This window comes from Alligator sinensis, unplaced genomic scaffold, assembly GCF_000455745.1.
Source record: "Alligator sinensis unplaced genomic scaffold, ASM45574v1 scaffold444_1, whole genome shotgun sequence".
In the NCBI taxonomy this organism is placed as follows: Eukaryota; Metazoa; Chordata; order Crocodylia; family Alligatoridae; genus Alligator; species Alligator sinensis.
In genome coordinates this window covers 3,743,517-3,763,030 of record NW_005841886.1, presented here as the reverse complement: position 1 = coordinate 3,763,030, position 19,514 = coordinate 3,743,517, and the positions used below count along the sequence as shown (strand labels likewise).

General features: G+C 56.9%; 1 protein-coding gene across 8 annotated transcripts in view; it reads right to left on the bottom strand.

Moving 5' to 3' along the window:
* The window catches only part of HDAC5 (histone deacetylase 5), a 75,304-nt gene that overhangs the window by 12,608 nt on the left and 43,182 nt on the right, over positions 1-19,514 (bottom strand). For 3 of the 8 annotated variants that reach the window (XM_025196901.1, XM_025196904.1, XM_025196906.1), the window contains 12 exons: positions 17,800-18,056; positions 16,538-16,685; positions 15,738-15,852; positions 13,685-13,815; positions 12,808-12,939; positions 9,702-9,814; positions 6,458-6,592; positions 5,152-5,374; positions 4,324-4,544; positions 3,686-3,952; positions 1,203-1,368; positions 243-376 (listed from right to left, as the gene is read on the bottom strand). In XM_025196901.1, coding sequence (XP_025052686.1) covers positions 243-376; positions 1,203-1,368; positions 3,686-3,952; positions 4,324-4,544; positions 5,152-5,374; positions 6,458-6,592; positions 9,702-9,814; positions 12,808-12,939; positions 13,685-13,815; positions 15,738-15,852; positions 16,538-16,685; positions 17,800-18,056 — 2,042 coding nt within the window. The remainder of the gene's footprint in view (positions 1-242; positions 377-1,202; positions 1,369-3,685; positions 3,953-4,323; positions 4,545-5,151; positions 5,375-6,457; positions 6,593-9,701; positions 9,815-12,807; positions 12,940-13,684; positions 13,816-15,737; positions 15,853-16,537; positions 16,686-17,799; positions 18,057-19,514) is intronic. The other 5 variants (XM_025196902.1, XM_025196905.1, XM_025196903.1 and 2 more) reach the window with 4 other exon arrangements.

The window sequence follows — 19,514 nt, the reverse complement described above, 5'->3', positions numbered from 1 at the left end:
AGCAGGAAGGGCTGTGGCACAGTGCTTTCATGCTGCCCCCTCTCCTCACCCCAGGCCAACCTGTTCCTCCTCTCCCCAAGGATCCATTTATACTGGAGTGCCCTGCACGGGGAGTGACCCATTCTGCTACAGGTGCCCCAAGCAAGTCAAACCTAAGATACCTGCACCTTCAGCTCTTAGGTCCGTCTGTCCCCTGCCCTGCAACTTGAGCTATATCCCAGTCCCCTGGGTTTCAGTCTCACCTCACACTTGCTCAGCAAGCCGGTCTCCTGGAGCCTGGACCAGATGCTCTGGATTCTCCCAGCATGCTCAGGGTGAATGTTAGTGTTCCCACACGTACATTGGTGCTTTAGCATGAATGTGTCATAGACCACACCTGCGGGAAAAAACAGGATGTCCTGACTAGGCAGTAGGAGTAGCAAGACCTCTCTGGCTGTTGAAGGAAGTGGGGACGGGGGGGCTGCCTGGGCCAGATCCCTGGAGACTGTCCTGGAAGGATTTATCCTGAGTAACCCACACCAACTCCATGAAACAGCCCTGTCTCTCCTTTGGTGGTGAGAGACATGTATGGCATCTGGAAGCCTGTGGCAGACTTGGGTAAGACACAGCGTGTCAGCTACTGTCAGCTCCAGGGTCAATCCCTGTGTTAAGCCCCAGGCAACCTCCCTGCTTCCTTTCCTCTGCCCCTCATTGCCAAGACTCCAGGGTCTGGCAGGGAAGGGCAAGGGGCAGGCATCTCTCCTGTAGGGCAATCAGGCTGCCTGGAGGAGGCAGCAGGCAGTCTGAGACTCTCTGGTGGGTCCCTACCAGATTCTGCCCTGAGACCCTTTACATTTTCACTGCTAAAACCCGGCAAAGATGCCCGGCCCTGGGGGCTGCAAAGGAAACCTGTGACATAGGCCCTGGGGTGAGTGCAGCAGCCCCATCTGCAAGGAACTTGGAATAAGTGGAATCCCACTTGGACACCAGATAACAACCAGCTCCACTACTGATCAAGGCACTTCAGAGGGAGTCAGACTGCCCCGGGCTACAGATCTGCCCAGCTGCCTGAGAGGGGCCCTTACTTGGCACCACAAGAGGCTGGGACTTAAGCCATGGGTGTGAGATGGGCTGCGGGTGTGGCCTGGCCCATGGGCAGAGCTCAAGAGTGCTCCCCTGTAGCTGCCACCCCCCTGGAAGGAACTGGGCCCATGGCCCCTTACCTGTAGTGAAGAGGTGTTTGACCGGGGGCTCGGCTCCAGTGCTCTTCATGCCTGAGGAGGCAGGCGAGGACTGGGTGCGGCTCAGTGCTTGGTGCGGCAGGGTGATGATGCTCAGGGGCACCTGGTACAGCTGGGCAGGCTGCAGCTGCTGGGCATCAGGGAACACCTGCCAGGCCATTCGCCATGGGGGACAGAAAAGGAGAATTACACTTGGTGCGAGGCTGCCATGCCCATGAAGGGCAGACACTGCTGCGGGGGGCACCGTGCTGGGCCATGGGATCTGTTCATGGTAGGTCACCACCACTCACTGTGCTGCCAATACCCTCTGACCTTTGCCATCCCCTGCCTATTAAGCACGTCTGCCCTTCAGAGCTAAGACTGGCACAGGCGTATACAGCACCATGTGCCGCTCTTAGCTGCAGCCTCCAGGTAGATGACAATGAAGCACAGAAGCCCAGCAGATTCAGGACACACAATGCCCAGGGTAAGACAGCACCCCTGGGCTCAAGTCACCCACTCCTGACAGAACCTGCTCAGCACTGCCCTGTCTCGTATCCAGGAGAGCCTTTCACGCTGACCTCTCACAACCTCCAAGCCAGGGCACCTGACATTCACCCACCCTCAGGGGCAGGTGGCAAGACTCACAGGGGTACCAGGTTGGCTTTGCCTATGGTCACTCAGGCCCATCTCTTGTGACCTGCTGCTCTCTGCAGCCAGCCATGGAATGGCAGAGTGCTAGAGACTGAAACACAAATGCTGCTCAACTGAAACCCAGGATTCAGGTGAGGGATCAGCCCCTGGCCCTGCCCCTTGCTCTACCACAGACTCCCTGTGTGGCCCCAAGGCCACACTGAGCCGCTCAAAGCTGTTCACCAAGAAAACCAGGAGTGAGTGTCCAAACCCCCTGGGCAGTGGGCATCCAAATCTCTATGGCAGCCCCATCTCTCCCTCTCCAGCAACACACAGGTACCCAGCTGGATCCTGAGTGGGGCTAGCTGGGGAACGCTGAGGCATGGGCCACAACCCTCTGGGTAGCACCACAGACAATGAACAGCCCTTCCTTGTTCCCTGCCAGCTTCTGATCCAAGTGCTCCTCCTTGGTCCACTTCCCTTTCACAAATCTCTTCCCTCCGAGGACAGGGAGGCAAGGCTGATAACACATTTAGCAGGGGGTGGGGTTGGAAAGCAGAGGGGAAACAGAAGCCTCGATGAGTCATGGCCAGGAAGTGGCAGCTGGGGATGATGCAGGAGGTGTGTGCATGTGGGGGTGGAGGGGGGGGCATGGCGGGTGTGTGGGGGTGGAGATGAGTCACACTCCCCTCCAAGTCAGCTCTGCTGCAGTCCCCAGTGAAGGGGAGAGACTTCAAAGACAAGTGGGAGCAAATTTTCCAGCCACTGGGCTCACACAGAGCTGCAAGGGAGAACGGACCAACTTCCCTGTTCACTGGCTCTGGCAACACGGATGAGAGGGGGCATGTGTACAAGGCAATGGGTGGAGCCTTGTGCTGCTCTGAGTGCACACGTGTGCCTGGTGCACAACAGCAGCGTGTGTAACAAGAGTAGCCATGCTCATGCATGAGGGTGGCGTGGAGGGACTTTAGAGAGTGCTTGTGGCAGGGCCTGAGTGTATGAGGGGTGCACGAGGGCACCGTTTACACAGAAGCTTGGTCCCACTGGCCTATGTAGGGGGACAGGGAGCAGGACATGTTACAGCACCAGTCACTCCCAAGTGACCAGGCCTTTCCCTGCCACTGTCTGCTTCCCCCAGCTGCATGTGCAAGCAAGCACACACAGAGCCACCCCTAGGACCCGCTGGGATCCTAGGGAGTATGTCCAACCCACATCTAAGCTGTCCAAGCCATGTCTAAGACAATCTTCTGGGCTCAACCAGCCTGGGTAAGCCCATTCCTTGTTCCCTAGATTTCTCACACTGGCCAGTATAAAACCCACACAGTACAAGGGAGTTGGGGGGAGCGGGGGGAGGGTGGCATCCTAGGAGGAAAGGAAGCTACACAAGGGTAAAGTGGTGACAGGAACTAGTTAGGTCCTTCATGAGGCAGCATAGAGAATGAATGGCACTGGGGGCCAGAGCTGCAGCCCCCCACCCCTTTCCCTGCTCTCCCTGTCCCCCCCGCTGCACAGGTACCATGGAGATGGGCAAGGGCTGCAAGAATACCCAGGCACAAACAGCTGCCCTGTTCTAGCTATGTCCTACCCAAAAACGCACGAACCTGGCAGTGCTCTACAGGAGACTTGGCCTCTGGGCCAGTGGCACCTACGCTGGCATAACCCACGCACACAACGTTCCCTTTGGACAGCAGGCATGTGGCAGAGGAGATGAGCCTGCTACTGCTACCAGCTTGTACAGCAGCTCTTTTAGCAGGCCCAGCCTTTGAGGGCTCTGAGGCCATGCATTCAAATCCTGCCAAAGATGTCAGCTGGGGAAGGAGCACGAAGCCAGGGCATAGCAAGGAGGAGCTCACCTGCTTGTAGGCCACGTCCTGAACCTCAGTGTGCTCCTCCTCAGCCCCACTCTCGCCTGCATCGTCTTTCAGTGGAACACAACCATCGTCCTCCTCCAAGTCGTCCTGCGTGCTCTCACTCTCCGTGGAGCCATCCACAGCAAAGGAGCCCTGCCCCAGGGGCACCGGCTCCTCCAGCGGCCCTTCTTGCTGCTCTGTCAGCTCCTCCTCCGTCTCCTCTGGGTGTGTGGTGGGCTGGCGGGGCAGCTCCCCTGTCTTGGTGATGATCTTTGAAGAAAGGGCAAAGGGGGCAGTGAGCTCAAAGGGTACCAGAGACCACGTCTTTGCTTGTGCACAGGGCATGCTCTGCGAGGCAGTGCTTGTGCCCTACCTTCAGGCCAGGGGGGCATATCTCTGTGTCCCTGGTACAGCTGCCATGACCAGGGGGCACATGTCTGTGGCTGCTGCCTCCATGCTCAGGGTGGCTATTCCAGGATGATCCAACCCAGCTCTGCCTGGCCATTGCTGCCATGCTCATGCCCAGAGTGGCACAGAGCACAAGGGTGTCTCCCTGGTACTGCTGCCCCCTACCCAAGGCAGCACGGTCCCAGGTTGACCCAATACTGCCATGCCTTGCCCAGCCCCTGCTCCTTGCCCACCTTGCCAAGCTGAATCTGCTGCTGTTGCTGCTGCTTCTGCTTCTCCAGGAACTGCTGGTGCTGCTGCTGCATGACCAGCTGCTGCAGGGCCTGGGGGCTCTGGGGCAGTGGCGAGGACTGGGTGCGGCTCAGCGGGCGATGCCGGGGCAGCTTGTTCACCGTCCGCATGTTGGTGGAGATGCGCTCACCCGTCACCAGTGGGGACTGGCCGTGGAGCGGCACTGCCAGGAAGGGGCACAGAGGGTCAGGCTGAAGAGGGGATGGCCACAGCTAAAGGCCAGCTCTACAGGGCAATGGAAACAGGGCCCCAAACACCTGTGTTCTACCCTTGCTATGGTGCTAGGCAGCCAAGTGACCTCACATTCTGTGCTTTAGTGCAACAGAGGTCAAACTGCAACCAGGGCACTGAGAGGCTGCATTAGTTAAGTGGCCAGAAGATGCCCAGGGCTTTCCCAGAAAGGGTGACTGAGGGGCCTGAAATGATCTGGCTGAGGCCATGGAGGGGACCCTGCTCCAGCCTCCCAATTCCCATCCTAAAGACTCGAGGCTCCAACCCCAAGGATGCTCTGCACTGAGGAATCCCTCCACTGTGAGGGAAGGGGGACAAAGTCTGGGCACTGCAGTGGGGACCCTGTGACAGGACACCTGGGTTCCATCCCCCGCTCTGCCACAGAGTCAGTAGGCAGCCTCAGAAGAGTCATCTCTCCCTCTGTGCTTCAGTTTCCCTACCGGAACAACAAGAGAACCCCCTGGAAAGGAGGCAGCTGCCCCCTGCCTGGGCCCTACAATCCGTCTGCGACCCTCAGATACCCCCTGCACCAAGCTCACCAGCGATCAGCGTGTTCTGCTGCCGTGCCTGTTCGAGGAGCAGGACATGCTGGAGCAGGGAGGAGTGCCCATGGCTGTTGGTGTCACCCTCCAGCGCCACCCCCAGCAGGCAGCCAGGGATGGATGAGGTGCTCATGAACTTTCCTGTCAACGCGCCACCCTGGCGCAGTGACTGGATGGCTTGGCGCTCTGCCTCCTGCTGTGTAGAGAGCTTTGGGGAGGCCTGTGGGAAAGACAGGAACAGTGATCAGGGTGGGGGGACATGAGCTAGTCACCAGTCCTGGCTTGAATCCTGCCCTGGGATCTACAGCTGGGAGCAGCTTGGAGCCTCGCTGGGCATGGGTGTAGCCATCCACAGGCCAACAGAGCACAATACAGAGAGGAACTCCAGGCAAAGCAATGGCAGGGCAGGCTGCAGAGAGACTACAAACAACTTCTGGCAATATTGGACCCCAGCAGGCCAGGCCATGTGTTAGCAGCCAGCACAGGGGCTCAGAGTGGGGTCAGGACTCTGCTAAAGCTGCAGCAATTCTCCATGATCAGCATAAGGCTAGCAGCCCCTCAACAACTCTCCAGAATGGGTGAGGGGCAAGGCACCTCTTGGCACATGGACAGCACTGGGGTTTGGGCTCAGGACTCCCCAGGGGATTCAATGACAGAACAGTTTGTGATGCATCAAAACTGAGCCTCTCAGCTGGAACAGGCTGGTTTTGATGGTGCAGGCTCCACGACCAGAGTGGAATGCCTGATCCAAGCTGCTCCAAAGAGCCCCTGTGTGAGGGGGCTTGCCTGAGACCTAGATCTCAGTCCTTATTCTATCTGATTTGGAGCAGGGACATGGACCTGAGAACTTCCCCACCGTGGCCAGGTGCCCCAGCTCCTGGTTCTCCACAGTGGTGCCTTCCAGAAGTCCAGGGCTGGCCTCAAGGTACAGCAGGAAACATTCCAGGAAACGCCCCCTGGCTGCCCACCCTCTGCCTCAGTTCCGTGCCTGACTGTGGACAAACAGCCCCTCCAGATCTGGGCTGTCCCATCTGGGAAACAGAGAATTGGATAACCCACTGGAGGGTTCACAGGTTGCAAGTGCCTTTTGCTTCTACCCCGAAGCAAAGAGCTCTCTGCTGCTGACGGATGGGGGAAACTGAGGCACAGAGTGTGGCATGGTTGGTCCATGGCTGTGCTAGGAGCCAGGGTTGGGCCAGTGACAGGACTCAGGAGCTCCTGGATCAGGGACTAGTTAGTTTAACCACAGCTGCTGCCCTGGGGCAGGGGGCACAGAGGAGGTGGGCACGGCATCCGTACTCACATTAAGGTGGGAGTTAGTCACGGTGACGGTGGCCTGCAACCCCAGGGAGATGTTGGGGAGCGAGGGGGAGGTGTACAGGCTGAGCTGGCTCGCTGTCCCATCCACAGTGAGGGCTCGGTGCTGGGGCAGCATCTGCTGCAGGAAGGAAGGAGCACACAGAGGTGAGAAGGGAGGCAAGAGGACAGTGCAAGCCAGAGTCCCCTGGGAGCATTGCTGCAGCCAAGGCCACGCCTGCTGAAAAGTGGTGTGACAGGCTCTGCAAGCAAAGCACTGGCCAGCAGGGGGAGCTCCCTGCCACCAAAGGCAGAACTAGGGAGGGACAGAGGGAGGGGCAACATCCAGACAGGGATTATCAGGCTTTTGTTCAGCATCAAGAGGAAAAAGGCCAAATAAACCTGAAAGGATGAAGGAATGGAGCAGCCCTGGTCCAGGAGGCAGGGATGCTGCACTGCTACATCCTTGGTACATTGATAGGATGGCTGTGCCTGGGTCACCAACCCACTGGGCAGACCTGAGGCAGGGGGGTCCCTGACTGTCCCCTGACTAGCTCAATCCAAAGGGCTAGGAGGCAGGAACTCATCACTGGCAGCTCATCCAAGGGGAATACTCCCTGATTAGGCCCTGGCCTTAATCCAGGGACAGTCCATGAACAAATGTCCCCAGCACTGTTCCTAGCACACTGGGGAACATCCCCCACCTTGCTCCTAGTGCCCCTGAGAATGGCCCCCCACCCTGACCTGAGCAGCCCCAGAGAACATCTTCCCCACACCTATCCAGCCCTAGAGCCCCAACAGCATCTCTCACACCAACCCATCCCTTCCAGCCCTGGAGAACATCTCCCTGCTGGCCCCTAATGCCCTGGAGAACATGCCCCTTCCACCCCTGCAGGCACCCTTCTACCCACACTTCATTGAGGATGGGGCACAGCAGGATCCCCCAGCCTATGGCAGGATGGGCCGCCCCAGTCTTTATTCCATGCTGCCCCCCCCCCAAAGATGCCCCTAGAAAGATATTTTTCCCACCCACTTTGTGCTGGGCACCGTCACCCCAATCTACTGGGTGCAGGAACCCTTATCTCTTCTTTGGCCAGCTCCTGGCAGTGAGCTGGCATCAGATCCCCACTGCAGCAGCAGGGAGCAGAGGCTCAGCCTGATTGGGATGCAAGGCAGAGATAGCTCTGCAGCTCCCAGTGCTGTCCACAGCCACATCAAGGTTAAACCTGGTGGCTGGCTCCTCTGGGCCAGTGGAGCGCCAGCCTTGTTCCAACTCCCTGAGAGCTGCCTGCCCTGGACACACTGGGCCCCCAGTGGTCTCAATCCCTGCCCCACTCAGGGTAATATTCCACCTGTAAGAGTGCACTCCTCAGGCGTGGCTTCTATCCCACAAACCCCTTTGAGGCTGGGAAACAGAAGGCCTTGAACCTCCCCATCCATGCCAAGAATGCCCCTATATCACAGCAGTCAGCTGCGTCCAACCACAGTCCAGATCTGACAAGCCAGAGTTCACCAACACATGCAGCTCTGGAGAGCAAACAGCAGGGACCCCATCTGAGAATACTGATGGGCTGGGGTCTGGCCTTGACATCTGCAGACATCCTAACAGGTTCTATGACACTGACATCTGCAAGGACTCCTTACTAAAGCACCAGGGAGGTCAGACTGTATGGGAGGCCAGGACAGATCTGCAGGGAACCTGAGCACAATGTGCCAGCTGTGCTTCAAGGCCAGTCCCAGGGAAAAAGGTGCCAGTGACAAGCCCCAGCAGGAAACTGATGCATGGACTCGCACCCCTGTCTCAGGAATGGAATGTACATTTTAGGGCCTGGACTACCACCCCCTCCCATCATTGAACAGTCAGTGTCCCATCTACACCCCCTATTTCAGGCCTGGTGCTGAGAGAGAGGACATGGACAGACAGACCATACCCTGAGGCAGATAACGTAGGTTTGTACACTCACGTGGAGTACACTGGGACGACAAGCAGCAGACATGCAGCTGCCTGCAGTAGATGGCTACTGCTATGCTTCACCATTAGGTGGCAAGGGTGCAGGTAATTTGCCTCTAGCAAACTGCCAACCCAGAATGACTATTTCTTTATTGGACTGTATTGGAATCCAAATGGTATTTTGACTTGCTTTCACTCATTTCCGTTGAGACAGGGCAGCACTGTGTGGAAATAGGAAATGAGCCTGAAACAGCTCCTCATTTACCCTGAGTGACCATGGAAGGTCACTGAGGGAGGCGCCTAGGGAGGGCCTGGATGGTGTCTAGCTGGGATGCAGGCTTGTTTTCAAAGCAACCTATGTGTGTATATAATTAATGCCAACATCCCAACCAGAGATACAAAATGCTCTTCTCATTCTCCCAGCCCCAGCTGAAAGCCACAAGTCATCCCAGAGCTATTCCCCCATGCTGCCACTCAAAGCCACCTGTGAACAGGATTCCTGTGGCTCCTATGGGACATCTTGTCCATTGTCTTGCACCTACCTGGAGATGTGGGGCCTCAGGCAACGTGCCACAAACACAGGTGTGCTTTGGGTGTGTGATGTGTGAGCAGTGTAAAAGGAAGCTCACGCTCAGCAATGCCCAAAAGCCCTTCCTCCCTTCATGCTCCTCCACACTGGGAATACTTAAGAACATAAGAGCTGCCATTCTGGGTCAAGTGACAGGCCCATCTAGCTCCAGGTCCTGCCTAACACCAGGTGGTCAGAACACTACCTGGGCCTAGCCATAGATCCACTCCCTACCATCGGTGTGGCCAGCCAGGGTCAGCTGACCTTTCACCCCAATATCAACTCCTGACCTGGAATAAAGAGTATTTATGCAGGGCCTGTGCAGACTGATCTGTCCCTTGCCCTTCTCTCCTTGCAGTATTCCAGCACCCAAAGGCCTAGGAAGGCCTCGTGTGGAACTTGCATCTGTAACTGCTGTGTTTAATACCCACAACCTGCACGGGAGTGTCCAAGCCCCTTTGGACCACAGTTACATCATCAGCCTCACTGACCTGGTTAAATGATCTGTTTAGGTACCAGACAGGGTGATGGAGTTGCCCTTGTGGTTAAAAGAGCTACACAGAAGCCCAGACCAGGCAATTAGGACAGCACAGGGCATGCCATATCCCAGCATATACCCACCAGGGCTCAGAACACTTGCCCACTAGGCAAAGGGGTCTCCCATGCTCCTAAGGGCTGAGGAAATCCATGGGGCCTGGGGAAGGGGCATGGGGTGTGAACCACCCTGCAAACCTCAGTGTGGATGTTGGGCACAGAGCCGGTGAAGCCGTTTTCAGCGATGGTGCTGTTGGAGCTGTTGGGGGAGCTGGGGCCAGATCCCGGGGCACTGTTACACACCGAGGACACTGCAAAGGAAACAGAGATGCACACATCAGCTCCTGGCACTGATACCTGCTCCCTAGGGATGCTCCAGAGCTTCTAGACCACAGATACACTCAGCCGGAAGCCCCACACAGCCAGGGTGTTAAGCCCTGCCATTTTTGCCCTCCACCCAAGCTCAACCTGCATCACAGGTTCAGCATCAGCCAGGTGCTCCTCCCCTGCACAATCTACAGGATAAGAAGGGACCCCTGCCCTAACTAAGCAGAGGGGGCTACAGAGCACCTGCCAATGGGAACCAGGGGGCAGCAGGCAAAGGAAGGGAGCTGGGGACAGAAGAGACCTAGGTGGGGGTCTGCTCTCAGCTTAGACAACAATTCAGTCACTTCCCCTCTCTGTGCCTTTGCTTTCGCATCTGCAAAGGAGGGATACCACTTCCCCTGATAGGGCTAGGGCTGCGAGGGTTGAATCCATTAACACCACTGAGTGAAGGAAAGGGTGAAGCACAATTATCAGCAGCTAGTCCCAATTCCTGGGCCCACAGGACGGACAAGGGGAAGGTTGGAGAGTCGGGGCAGGGCACAGACCTCTGGAGCCACATTCAGCACTTGTGCTCCAGGGCGGTCATCGCTGCTCCCCACCTGCTGTACAATTCCTGCAAGGCCTGTCGGCTGTAGTCGATACAGTCCCACATGAGGCATAGTTGCTGCTGGCCTTAAGCCCCTTGTCCTCCCCACAGCTGCATCCCTCTCTGCAGGCAGGCACACCTGGACCAGGCTGAAGGCTGCTGAGCAACATCTTGCACTAGTGCAAGGGACCACGCAGGGCCAGGGCAGGGACACAGCTGGAGCTTTAACATGGTTCTGGATCCAATGTACCCAGGGGAGAAATCCACACACATGCCTACTCCTGGCAGGTTATGTCTGGGACCTGAGTATGCCTATCCAGCCAGAAACTGCTGCTACAGTGCCTGGGCACCCACAGGGACACACTCAGCCAAGCATAGCCCCCCAACCTGGACAGGCAAAAAGCCAAGCACCAGTTCTGCCTTCTAGTTCTTGCCTTCCTCTGCAAGCTCCACCAGTCCCCCACTTCCTCCATCACAGCACCCTCTGGGGTTGCCATGTGGAGGACAGATCCATAGCTGGAGCACCACTTCATGGACTGTGCTGGCTGGCACCAGCCAAGGACTCTCACTCCATGCAGTGTGCTGGAGCTCTGCTGGGTTACACCAGCAGCTCAAGAGGATCTGGCCCAGAAGTTTCTATGCTGCTTCTCTTGATCCTCAGGCAGATGGTGCCTCTTGACAGCTGCTACAGTTGGCAGCCCTGGGTTGATTCCCAAATGTGGCTGGTGTTGCATGCTAGCCATGCCAAGGTGTCTGCCCCTGGCATCCTGTCTCCACCTAAAATGCCTCCTTGGAGAGGCATCTAGGTTCTGGGGTACTCCATTGCATGTGTGCACGCACGCACGCACGCACGCACGCACACATTGAGCAACTGGCTTTGGGGTGATTCCCTCAGTACAACAGCAAGACAAGGGAGAAGCTTTGCTGTAGGCAGGGCTCTGCCTTGTCTGTACAGAGACCCCTTGCTCGGGGCAGGCAAACCCGAGGCTGAGGAACAGACAACTGGAGAATATATAAGCTTCCGGCATTTCCCCCAAGCCACTGGCTTGGCCTGAAGCCTTGTCAAGGAGGAACTGTCTACAGCATAACCCACACTGCAATCTGCAGGCCACAGAAACCACAAGGTGCCCCCTTCTCAGTTAGCAGATGGATAAGGGTGAATGCTGTTGAGGCGCATGACAGCCTCTTGGTCCAAAAAGCATGGGAACCACCCAGCTTAGGTGACTTTTCATCACTAGAGTCAAGCCAGTATATACTGGACTAGAAGAGTCCACACGGGGTTTATACCAGCATAACTATACAATGATAAGCAGTGCCCCATAGACAGGCCTGGGGTCTGAGCCCATGGACACTCTGGATGGCTTAACTGGTGTGAGCACATATGCAGCCATCACAGGCACAGACCAAGTACTCCATATGAGCCTGCACACAACCAGCTCTTGGCTGCCATGTGCTGCCTGGTCACATGATCTGTGCACACAGGCAAGGGCCTGGCATGTCCCTATCAGGCACACAGTGTGTACACAGACAGTCCAAGAGACAGCTGCGCATGGTCAAGCAGGTTCCCCCAGAGTAGGCTGAGTCCCAGTACAGCCTTCACCCAGTTGGTGTTTGTGGGTTAGGTGGGGCGGAGGGCAGCTCCCTGCTGCTTCCTGTAGAGGATCTACACCTAGCCTGCTGCTGCAGGGTCAGCACCCCATCAGGAATACAAGGCCATCTCTAGTCAGACCAAAAAACACTGGTCCCAGCTTAACCAGCTCGGATGGCCCTGTGTCCCAGTAAGCATCCTACTGCAGGTCTGACTTCCTGCAGGATGAAGAAGGACATGAGCTAGTTTCCTGGCTCTGAGCATCCCCATCTGTGGAGGATGCCAAGGCTGGATGGCACCAGATCCCTACTGCATCAGGGAGCAGCAGCTCAGGCAGCTCTCCAGGTGGCTGTTCTGGATGCATCTAAAGGGCAGCTCTGCTTGAGAGTCCATGGTCAGAATGATTCAGAACACTGGCCCCTAGTCTGCACAGAGACCCCACAGCCTACCACAGAGACCCATCAGCATCACCTTGCCTGTTTTACAGATGGGGAAACAGAGACATGGGCAGGGAAAGCAACTTGCCACTAAAGCAAATCACCTGCAGAGAGAACCCAGGAATCTGGATGCTTAGCTTAATGTTCCATCTACAAGGCCCTCTGCCACCTGGAGCCCATCGCCTCCAGCCTGAGCACAGATCTCACAGTAGCCTCAAGAGGTTCTCAGCCCATGGAACCACAGGCCACCTGCAGGATCCTGTCAATCTGGAGAAAGCCCTGTGCAATCATGGGGCCCTGAGGGTGCCACCCAGAAACTTCTGTGGTCAGGGCCCATGCCCTGCTACCCCTGTGCCTGCTGCTCACCCGTAATCTCGATTGCTCTCTTCTTGAACGTGCTGATGACGGTCCCATCTTTCCTGCGCAGCAGGGGACTGCTCCTCCTCTCCGCCACCTTCTGTTTTAACCGTGAGCGCACTTTTAAATTGGGTTCGGAGGCTGGAGAGACAAGGGAAAGCCGGATTAACCCTCTGATACCCCCCATCCAATACCCTCAACCACTTTCCTCCTCCTCTTCCTTTGTCCTGCCAGCCTTTGCCATATATCTGGCCCTGCACCCACCCCTGGCCTGGCTCACAGCAGGTGCCCTGGCTCCCAGGGGTGAGCTATGGGTGGGTGGCAGCTGGGTTTCTCCTCACAACAGAATCACCCACTTGTAGAAGTCCTGCCTTCAGACTGAACCTGGGGCCTCTGGGCTGCAGGTTCAAATCCAACTCAGGGTTGTAAGGAGGACCTCAGGGATCCTCTGCTGATGACTGCTCAGTAGCTGCTGTGGGATACAATCTCGTGTTTAACAGAGCATGGAGCTCTGTACCTAGGAGCTGGGCTTTCTGTGCCTTGGGCTTTGTGGCCCTAGGGAGGAGCTAGTTCTCCAAATGAGCCCAGCTCCCAGTGTACCAAGCTCTGGTAGAAGCTGACTGTTAGACACTGTACAAGTAATGACAGCCTTCTGCATGCTATGATGAAGTCATGTCAGCAACAACTGTGCCTCCCACTGGACACAGGAGTTAATCTAGTCTCTGCAGTCTGCTGGATCTTGACCTCTTCACTCAGACTGTAGCCCTTGTGATGGGTCACTGTGACACCTGCACCAGGACTGCTGGATTGTGACCCTCCCACCACATCTCAGGCAGGCATCCAGCCATCTGACTCCCTGCCCTCCCCACCCTGCAGTAAGACTCACCTGTTTTCCGAAGCGGGAAGTCGTCTCTGCTGTCATAGGTGCCAAGCAAGGGGAGTTTGTAGGATGGTGGTGTTCCCGGGCTTCCTGTCTGGGGAGGGGAACTCTGGTCCAACGAGGTGTGGTGGGCTCCCCTGCAGAGACACGGCAGGCACAGCCATGAGGGAGACCCTCTCCCTTAGCTGCCCCCATGTAGCAAGGTGGCATCTGGGGAGTCAGGCAGCCTATTGTGCAACACAGTCCTAGTGGGGTCCTAGTTCCATCAGTCAGGCCCTCATGGGGAAGGGGAACCAACCTGGCCCATACTCTTGACCCACATGGCTCTCCCTCCCCGAAAACTCCTCCAGGTTAAGACACAATTTAGCCCAGGCTCCCTCACTGGCAGCAGAGGCATAGACAAGCTGGAAAGTATTCAGAGGAGAGCAACAACAACAACTAAGGGCCTAGAAAGCATAGCACAAGATCAGAGGCTGAAGAAATTGGGATTACTGAGCCAAGAGAAGAGAAGGCTGAGATGGGATTTGATTACAGTCTGGAAATACCTGAAGGGTGGCTATAAAGAGGATGGTGAGGGCCTCGTTTCTGAGTCTACAGGGGACAGGACAAAAAATAATGGGCTTAATTGCAAGAGGGCATTTTCAAGTTGGATATGAGGAAGAACTTTCTCATTCAGAGTGGTGCAGCACCAGGACAGGATCCCTAGAGAGGCTGGGGAGTCTTCTTCACTGGCAGTGCTTAAAAGCAGCTGGACATGCACTCGACTGAGCTGGTTTAGACATAGCTGCCTCTGTCTGGGGCAGGGGGATGAGTAGAAGTGACCTGCCAGGCCCATGCTCCTCTGATCCCCTGTCACCACCTGATCACCTCCCCAGCATCATTAAAAGCACACAGGAGAAACAGGTCCAGTGCACATGGCTATCAATGTCCACCTCCAAGAGCACAGCAGACACAGCTGGCTCCAGCCAAGGCTGTGACATGGATGAGAGTCATAGTGAAAAACCCAGGGCAGCCCTGGCTCCAATCCCAGACCATGCCAGGCTCTCCCCATGCCTGGAGGCTACAAATGCCTCCTCCCAACACCCCGCCTCCTCTTATGATGGTGGCAGGCCCAGTTCCTTCCATGGAGCAGCCGTGGAGAGCATCAAGGCTAGACTGGGGTTTAACAGCTTCTGTAGGATCCCAGGGGTCCTGGGTGATCAGAGCCCTCGCTCCACTGCACTCAGACCATGCAGATGGGGGCAGAATCAGGGACTCACAGGGAGGAAGGGCTCAGAGTGCAAAGGGGGAGGGAGGGAGGGAGGGAGGAAGGAAGCAGATAGGCAGTAGCAGCCAACCTAGGCTCTGCTTGAGCTGGCTAAGTGGATTTACACCCTAAGCATCCCCAGCTCAGGAAGTGGACCAGGTCAGTGCAATGCAATTAGCCACTGAGTGTGCCAGGCTGTGCCTTGAGCCAGAGATGAAGGCTGATGTAAGAGCCATCCACCAGGCTTCCCCCCGCCCCGCTCTGTGTGCAGTGAAGGCCCAGGAAACCGCTTGCAGCCCAACTGTCTTGATCCTGCTTTCCCATTACTTCCTTGCATCCCCATGCCTTCAGAGTGCCATTATGGGGAACTACACTCACGGACACACCAGAACACACATGGCCTGTATGTAACCTGCAGCAAGTTCCCACCGCTCACCAGGCAGGCCTCACCTAGCCTGGAAAGACAGGGAGCCCTAGGAGGCCATGTAACTCCTATGGCTTGCAAGAGGAACTGAGTCAGGACCTGGATTCAACCCCCCAGCTCTGCCCCTCAGAAGCTTTAAGTGACCCACATCCCACCACACTCCTTCCCCAAAGCAGAGAACCCAGGTGTCCTGACTCCCAGCTCCAGCCACTGAACCACACCCCACTGCAAAGTCAGGAACAAGCCACTGCAACACTGGATCCAAGCCCTGTGCCAATCATGAGGGCAGGCTCCTGTGAGGAGAGGCCTGACCCACTTCACCTGCCACTTGCTCCGCCCACCCTCATCTCTTGGTGAGAAGAGGCTTGCTGTGCCCACTGGGCACCTACCAGCATTTGGGGTGCTGTGGGAGGGAATGGTTGAGGCTGCCTGCTATCGGCTCTTTTGACTTGCTGAGCAGGAACTCCTGAAGCTTCAACTTCACTTCTGTGCTGGCGATGGCACCTGTAGACACACAGGACATGTCCATGGGCTAGTCTAAGGCCAGCCACCCTTCCCTGAGCACAGCCCTCAGGGCAAGGCTCTCCAGCCCTCCTGGCAGAGCACATGCTGACACTTTCAGCTGGTTCCTGGGCTGAGGAGTGAATGGGCCAGGGCTGAATCACCAATGCCCCCTGCCCAAGTCTGGCAAAGAGGGAGGTGGTCACAGCCCCCGCAGGTTGGCTCTTATTTAAACCTAGCTCCAAGCCAGGCACCAGAACTAGATCTCTTCATCTCATAACCCAAAGCCAAGGCAGATGCAAAACATGCCCCTGCCACAGTCCCACCCAGGCCACCACTGCTACCATCTCCCAGAATGTAACACTCTACCTCAGGCCTAGCACACTGCAGGCTGACAGCTGAGCTCTCCCAAGTCTTCCCACCCACACCAAAGATGAGGGCAAGCTCCACCTTGCACTGCTTTCCCTTTTCTCTTGGAACTTCCAGCTGGGTGCCCATGTGGCAGACGCAGCCTCGCATGACCTGGGCAGCCTGTGCCTATCTGGTAAATGGCCTGATTTTTTGGGCTTGGCCAGGCATAGTTCAAAAAATAATGTGGACTTGTGGTCAACCAGGACAAAAGTACAAGCAAAAATAAGCTGGGGCAGGAAGCACTGGCTCTACCAGCCCCAGCTTCACTAGCTCTTACTCTCTTTGCTCTTCTCCTTGTTGCGGAGGATGAGGAGCTGCTGCTCCAGCCGCTGTTTCTCCAGCTCCTCCTGCCGCTGCTGCTCCCGCTTGCGCTGCTGCTCCAGCTCCTGCTGCCGTTTTGCCGCCAGCATCTCCTGCTGCTGCTGCTGGGAGAAAGGGCCCAATCAATGTGATCCCAGGGAGATGTCTGGGGGAGGGGGAGCTAGATGGGGGATCCAGGTTATCCTGCCCTTTTGCCACCAGGTATTTTACAGCACCAGCCCATGGGCTGCAGTGCCCTAGGGCCCACAGTGTGATGGGTACTGGAAGCCAATGGAGAAAAAGGCCATGCTAGTAGCAACCTCCCCATCTTCAGGGTGGAGGCAAGGTTGAGCCAGGCTGAGCCTTGCCAGCCAGTGGCAGAGCTGGGGGTGTAACAGGCCCTTGCAGCAGACTGTTGCAGCTTGGAGGTAGCACTAAGTTCCCAGCTCTTTTCCCTGCCACCTGGCTAGGTTACCTGAGGTGGAAAATGGGGGAGGCAATGCCAATGATTTTCCTGAGGTCAGGAAGGGAGCGAGGGGGTGAACTGAAGCCCTAGAAGATCCTAAGAGACTCAAACTGCGTTGTCAGTGCCAGCTTCCCAAGAGGTACAGCCAGGAATGGCTAGGACACCAAGAAGCCACAAGCAACGCAGGGCAACTGAATCTCAGCACAGCTCCATTCAACCAACGCAGGGCAACTGAATCTCAGCACAGCTCCAGCCAACCCCCTTCAGCCACAAAGGCTGCTGGGAAAGCTAACTTAGACTGTCCTGCCAAGCACAGCCTGGCTTTGCCAGAGTGGGTGGAAGGAGGATGGCTTGGACTTCCAAATAAAGTCAAGATTTTCACCTAACCATGTGACACCAGGAGCTGGAGCTTTGAGGAAGACGGACCAATGCTTCAGGACATAAACTCACAATAGAACTTGCATCAATGTCGTAACTCAGGTCTGGCTCAAAAAGAAAAGCACCCCCCTGCTCAGGTCACTGCTGAACACTCAACGGTACCTCACACCTTCCTCAGAGACAACTGGCCCCAGAACCAACCAGGAGATGGAGGCCAGCCAGTAGTGTGTTCCCTACAACCCTTTGACTCCCCTTCAAGGGCTACCCAGGCCCAAGCCTACTTAGCTCGGGAGCTATAACAGGGCCGCCACCCCAGCTGTCACAGCACAGGGTAGCAAAGAGGCAGCAAGCGGGCTGTAGGAAGGGCTGGCAGGTCCAGCCATGAGGAGCCTCACCTTGAGGTGCTTCTGCAGCTGGACCTCGTGCTGCCGGGTCAGGTGCTCATGCTGCTTCTGAAATTCTGCAAAGAGCAGCTGCTTCTGCAGCTGTTGCTGTTGCTTCAGGGCCAGCAGCTCCTGCTGCAGCTGCTGCTCCCGCACTGTGGGGTCCACGCTGGGCAGGCTGGCACGGGCCTCCGTCCGCAGGTCCACTGGGGTGCTGCTGCAGGAGGAGTTTGGCATGGCCACAGGCAGCGCTGGCTTCACGTCGACTGCTGGGGAGGAAGCAGAACCAAGCCTCAGGGACTGTGTCCACTGGGGGGGTGGGGGAGCAGAGGCCAACTGCATCCCGGGGCCAGAGTGCAGCCTGGAGCCTGCTGGACACAGCATCCCAGAGGGCTATAGTCAAACCAGGGCCAAGAAAAATGACCAGGATCTGGAAGTTGGCAGGTCTCCTTCCCGCCCTCCCTCCTTCTCTGTTGAGGACCCAAGAATCACCTCCCCCTCAACTGTCCCCACGATCTAGCCCCAAGCCTTGTCTCACTGTTCTGTCAACAGGGACTCCTGATTTGCTGTGGGAGGTTGCTCCCTAAGCAAGAGGTTGGATCGGGGCTGCAAACAAACTAGGACTCACTGGGTGCCGCCAACATTTGGTCTGCTAATCCATCCAGTCTGGGCCCTGGCAGGTGCTGCTCTGCAGGAGCAGTGAAGGCCCTGTGGTCAGTGGCCAGCAGGGTGACTTCTTGGTCCCCAGTCATCAAAGGGGGCACCACGAAGCATCTCCAATCCTTACTATGTCCCCTGCCCTGCCCCAGCATCACAGGTCAGGAGGAGCCCAGAGCCTCAGGTCAGGAGGTGCTGACCCCACCACTCAGCCACTGCTGTAGGGTCAGGTATCAAGTACACAATGCAGCATCACCTCCTGACTGCACCCTTACTGACATCCAGGGAAGCAATCTGAGCCTAGAGTGCAGGGCCCAGGGGTTGGTCCCCCTGCCAGTCCCAGGGAAGGGGTTGATGATCCCCCTTAGAACTGATGAGGCCAGGCAAGGCCAGTGCCAGAGGGAGGTAACCATCAGCCACGGCCTGTGTGCTGCCTGTCACCTGTGGTCCCCAGGCCCCACTGGCATGGCCATGCCGGGAGCAGACGTGAATCACTGGGAGCGCTCTGGCACACTCTGAATGAGCCTGGCCTGCGGGTGACTCAGCTGCTGACACCCCCGATTCTTTTCCCAGCCTGTTGTAAAACCACGTGCGCCTTCATTAACATGCACAGACACAAGCCTGCCACCCCCACTCAATGCCCAGGCCCCAGCCACCCTGCCAGGGGCAGATGGGAGGGTACTGGGGCAGCCCGATGGCCTGGGGTGGGGGTGCCCGGTGGGGTCGGCCCCTCCTGCTGAGCTTAGGCCAAGAAGTCTTTAGAAGAGGCTCCTCCACCCCCCTGCAGCTTTATTGTAATTACAGAGAGAGGTGGGAAATAAGAGGCAGTGCTAAATATAGACAGAGCCAAACAGCAGCTGTTCTGAGAGAGACGGGGCGGGGAAGGAGGGGGGAGAGGGAAGGTCTGAAGGGAACAGGAAGAGGAGTGCTGGGAAACAGGGCTGCTAAGAGTCCCAGAACCATGCAGAGGACATGACAGAGAAGAGAAAAGAGAGGAGTGGTCCTCTGCTGACTGGGTCCCCTTGCTGGATCTCTTCTTGCTGGAAAGCTGAACTCCCCAGCAGCCTCTT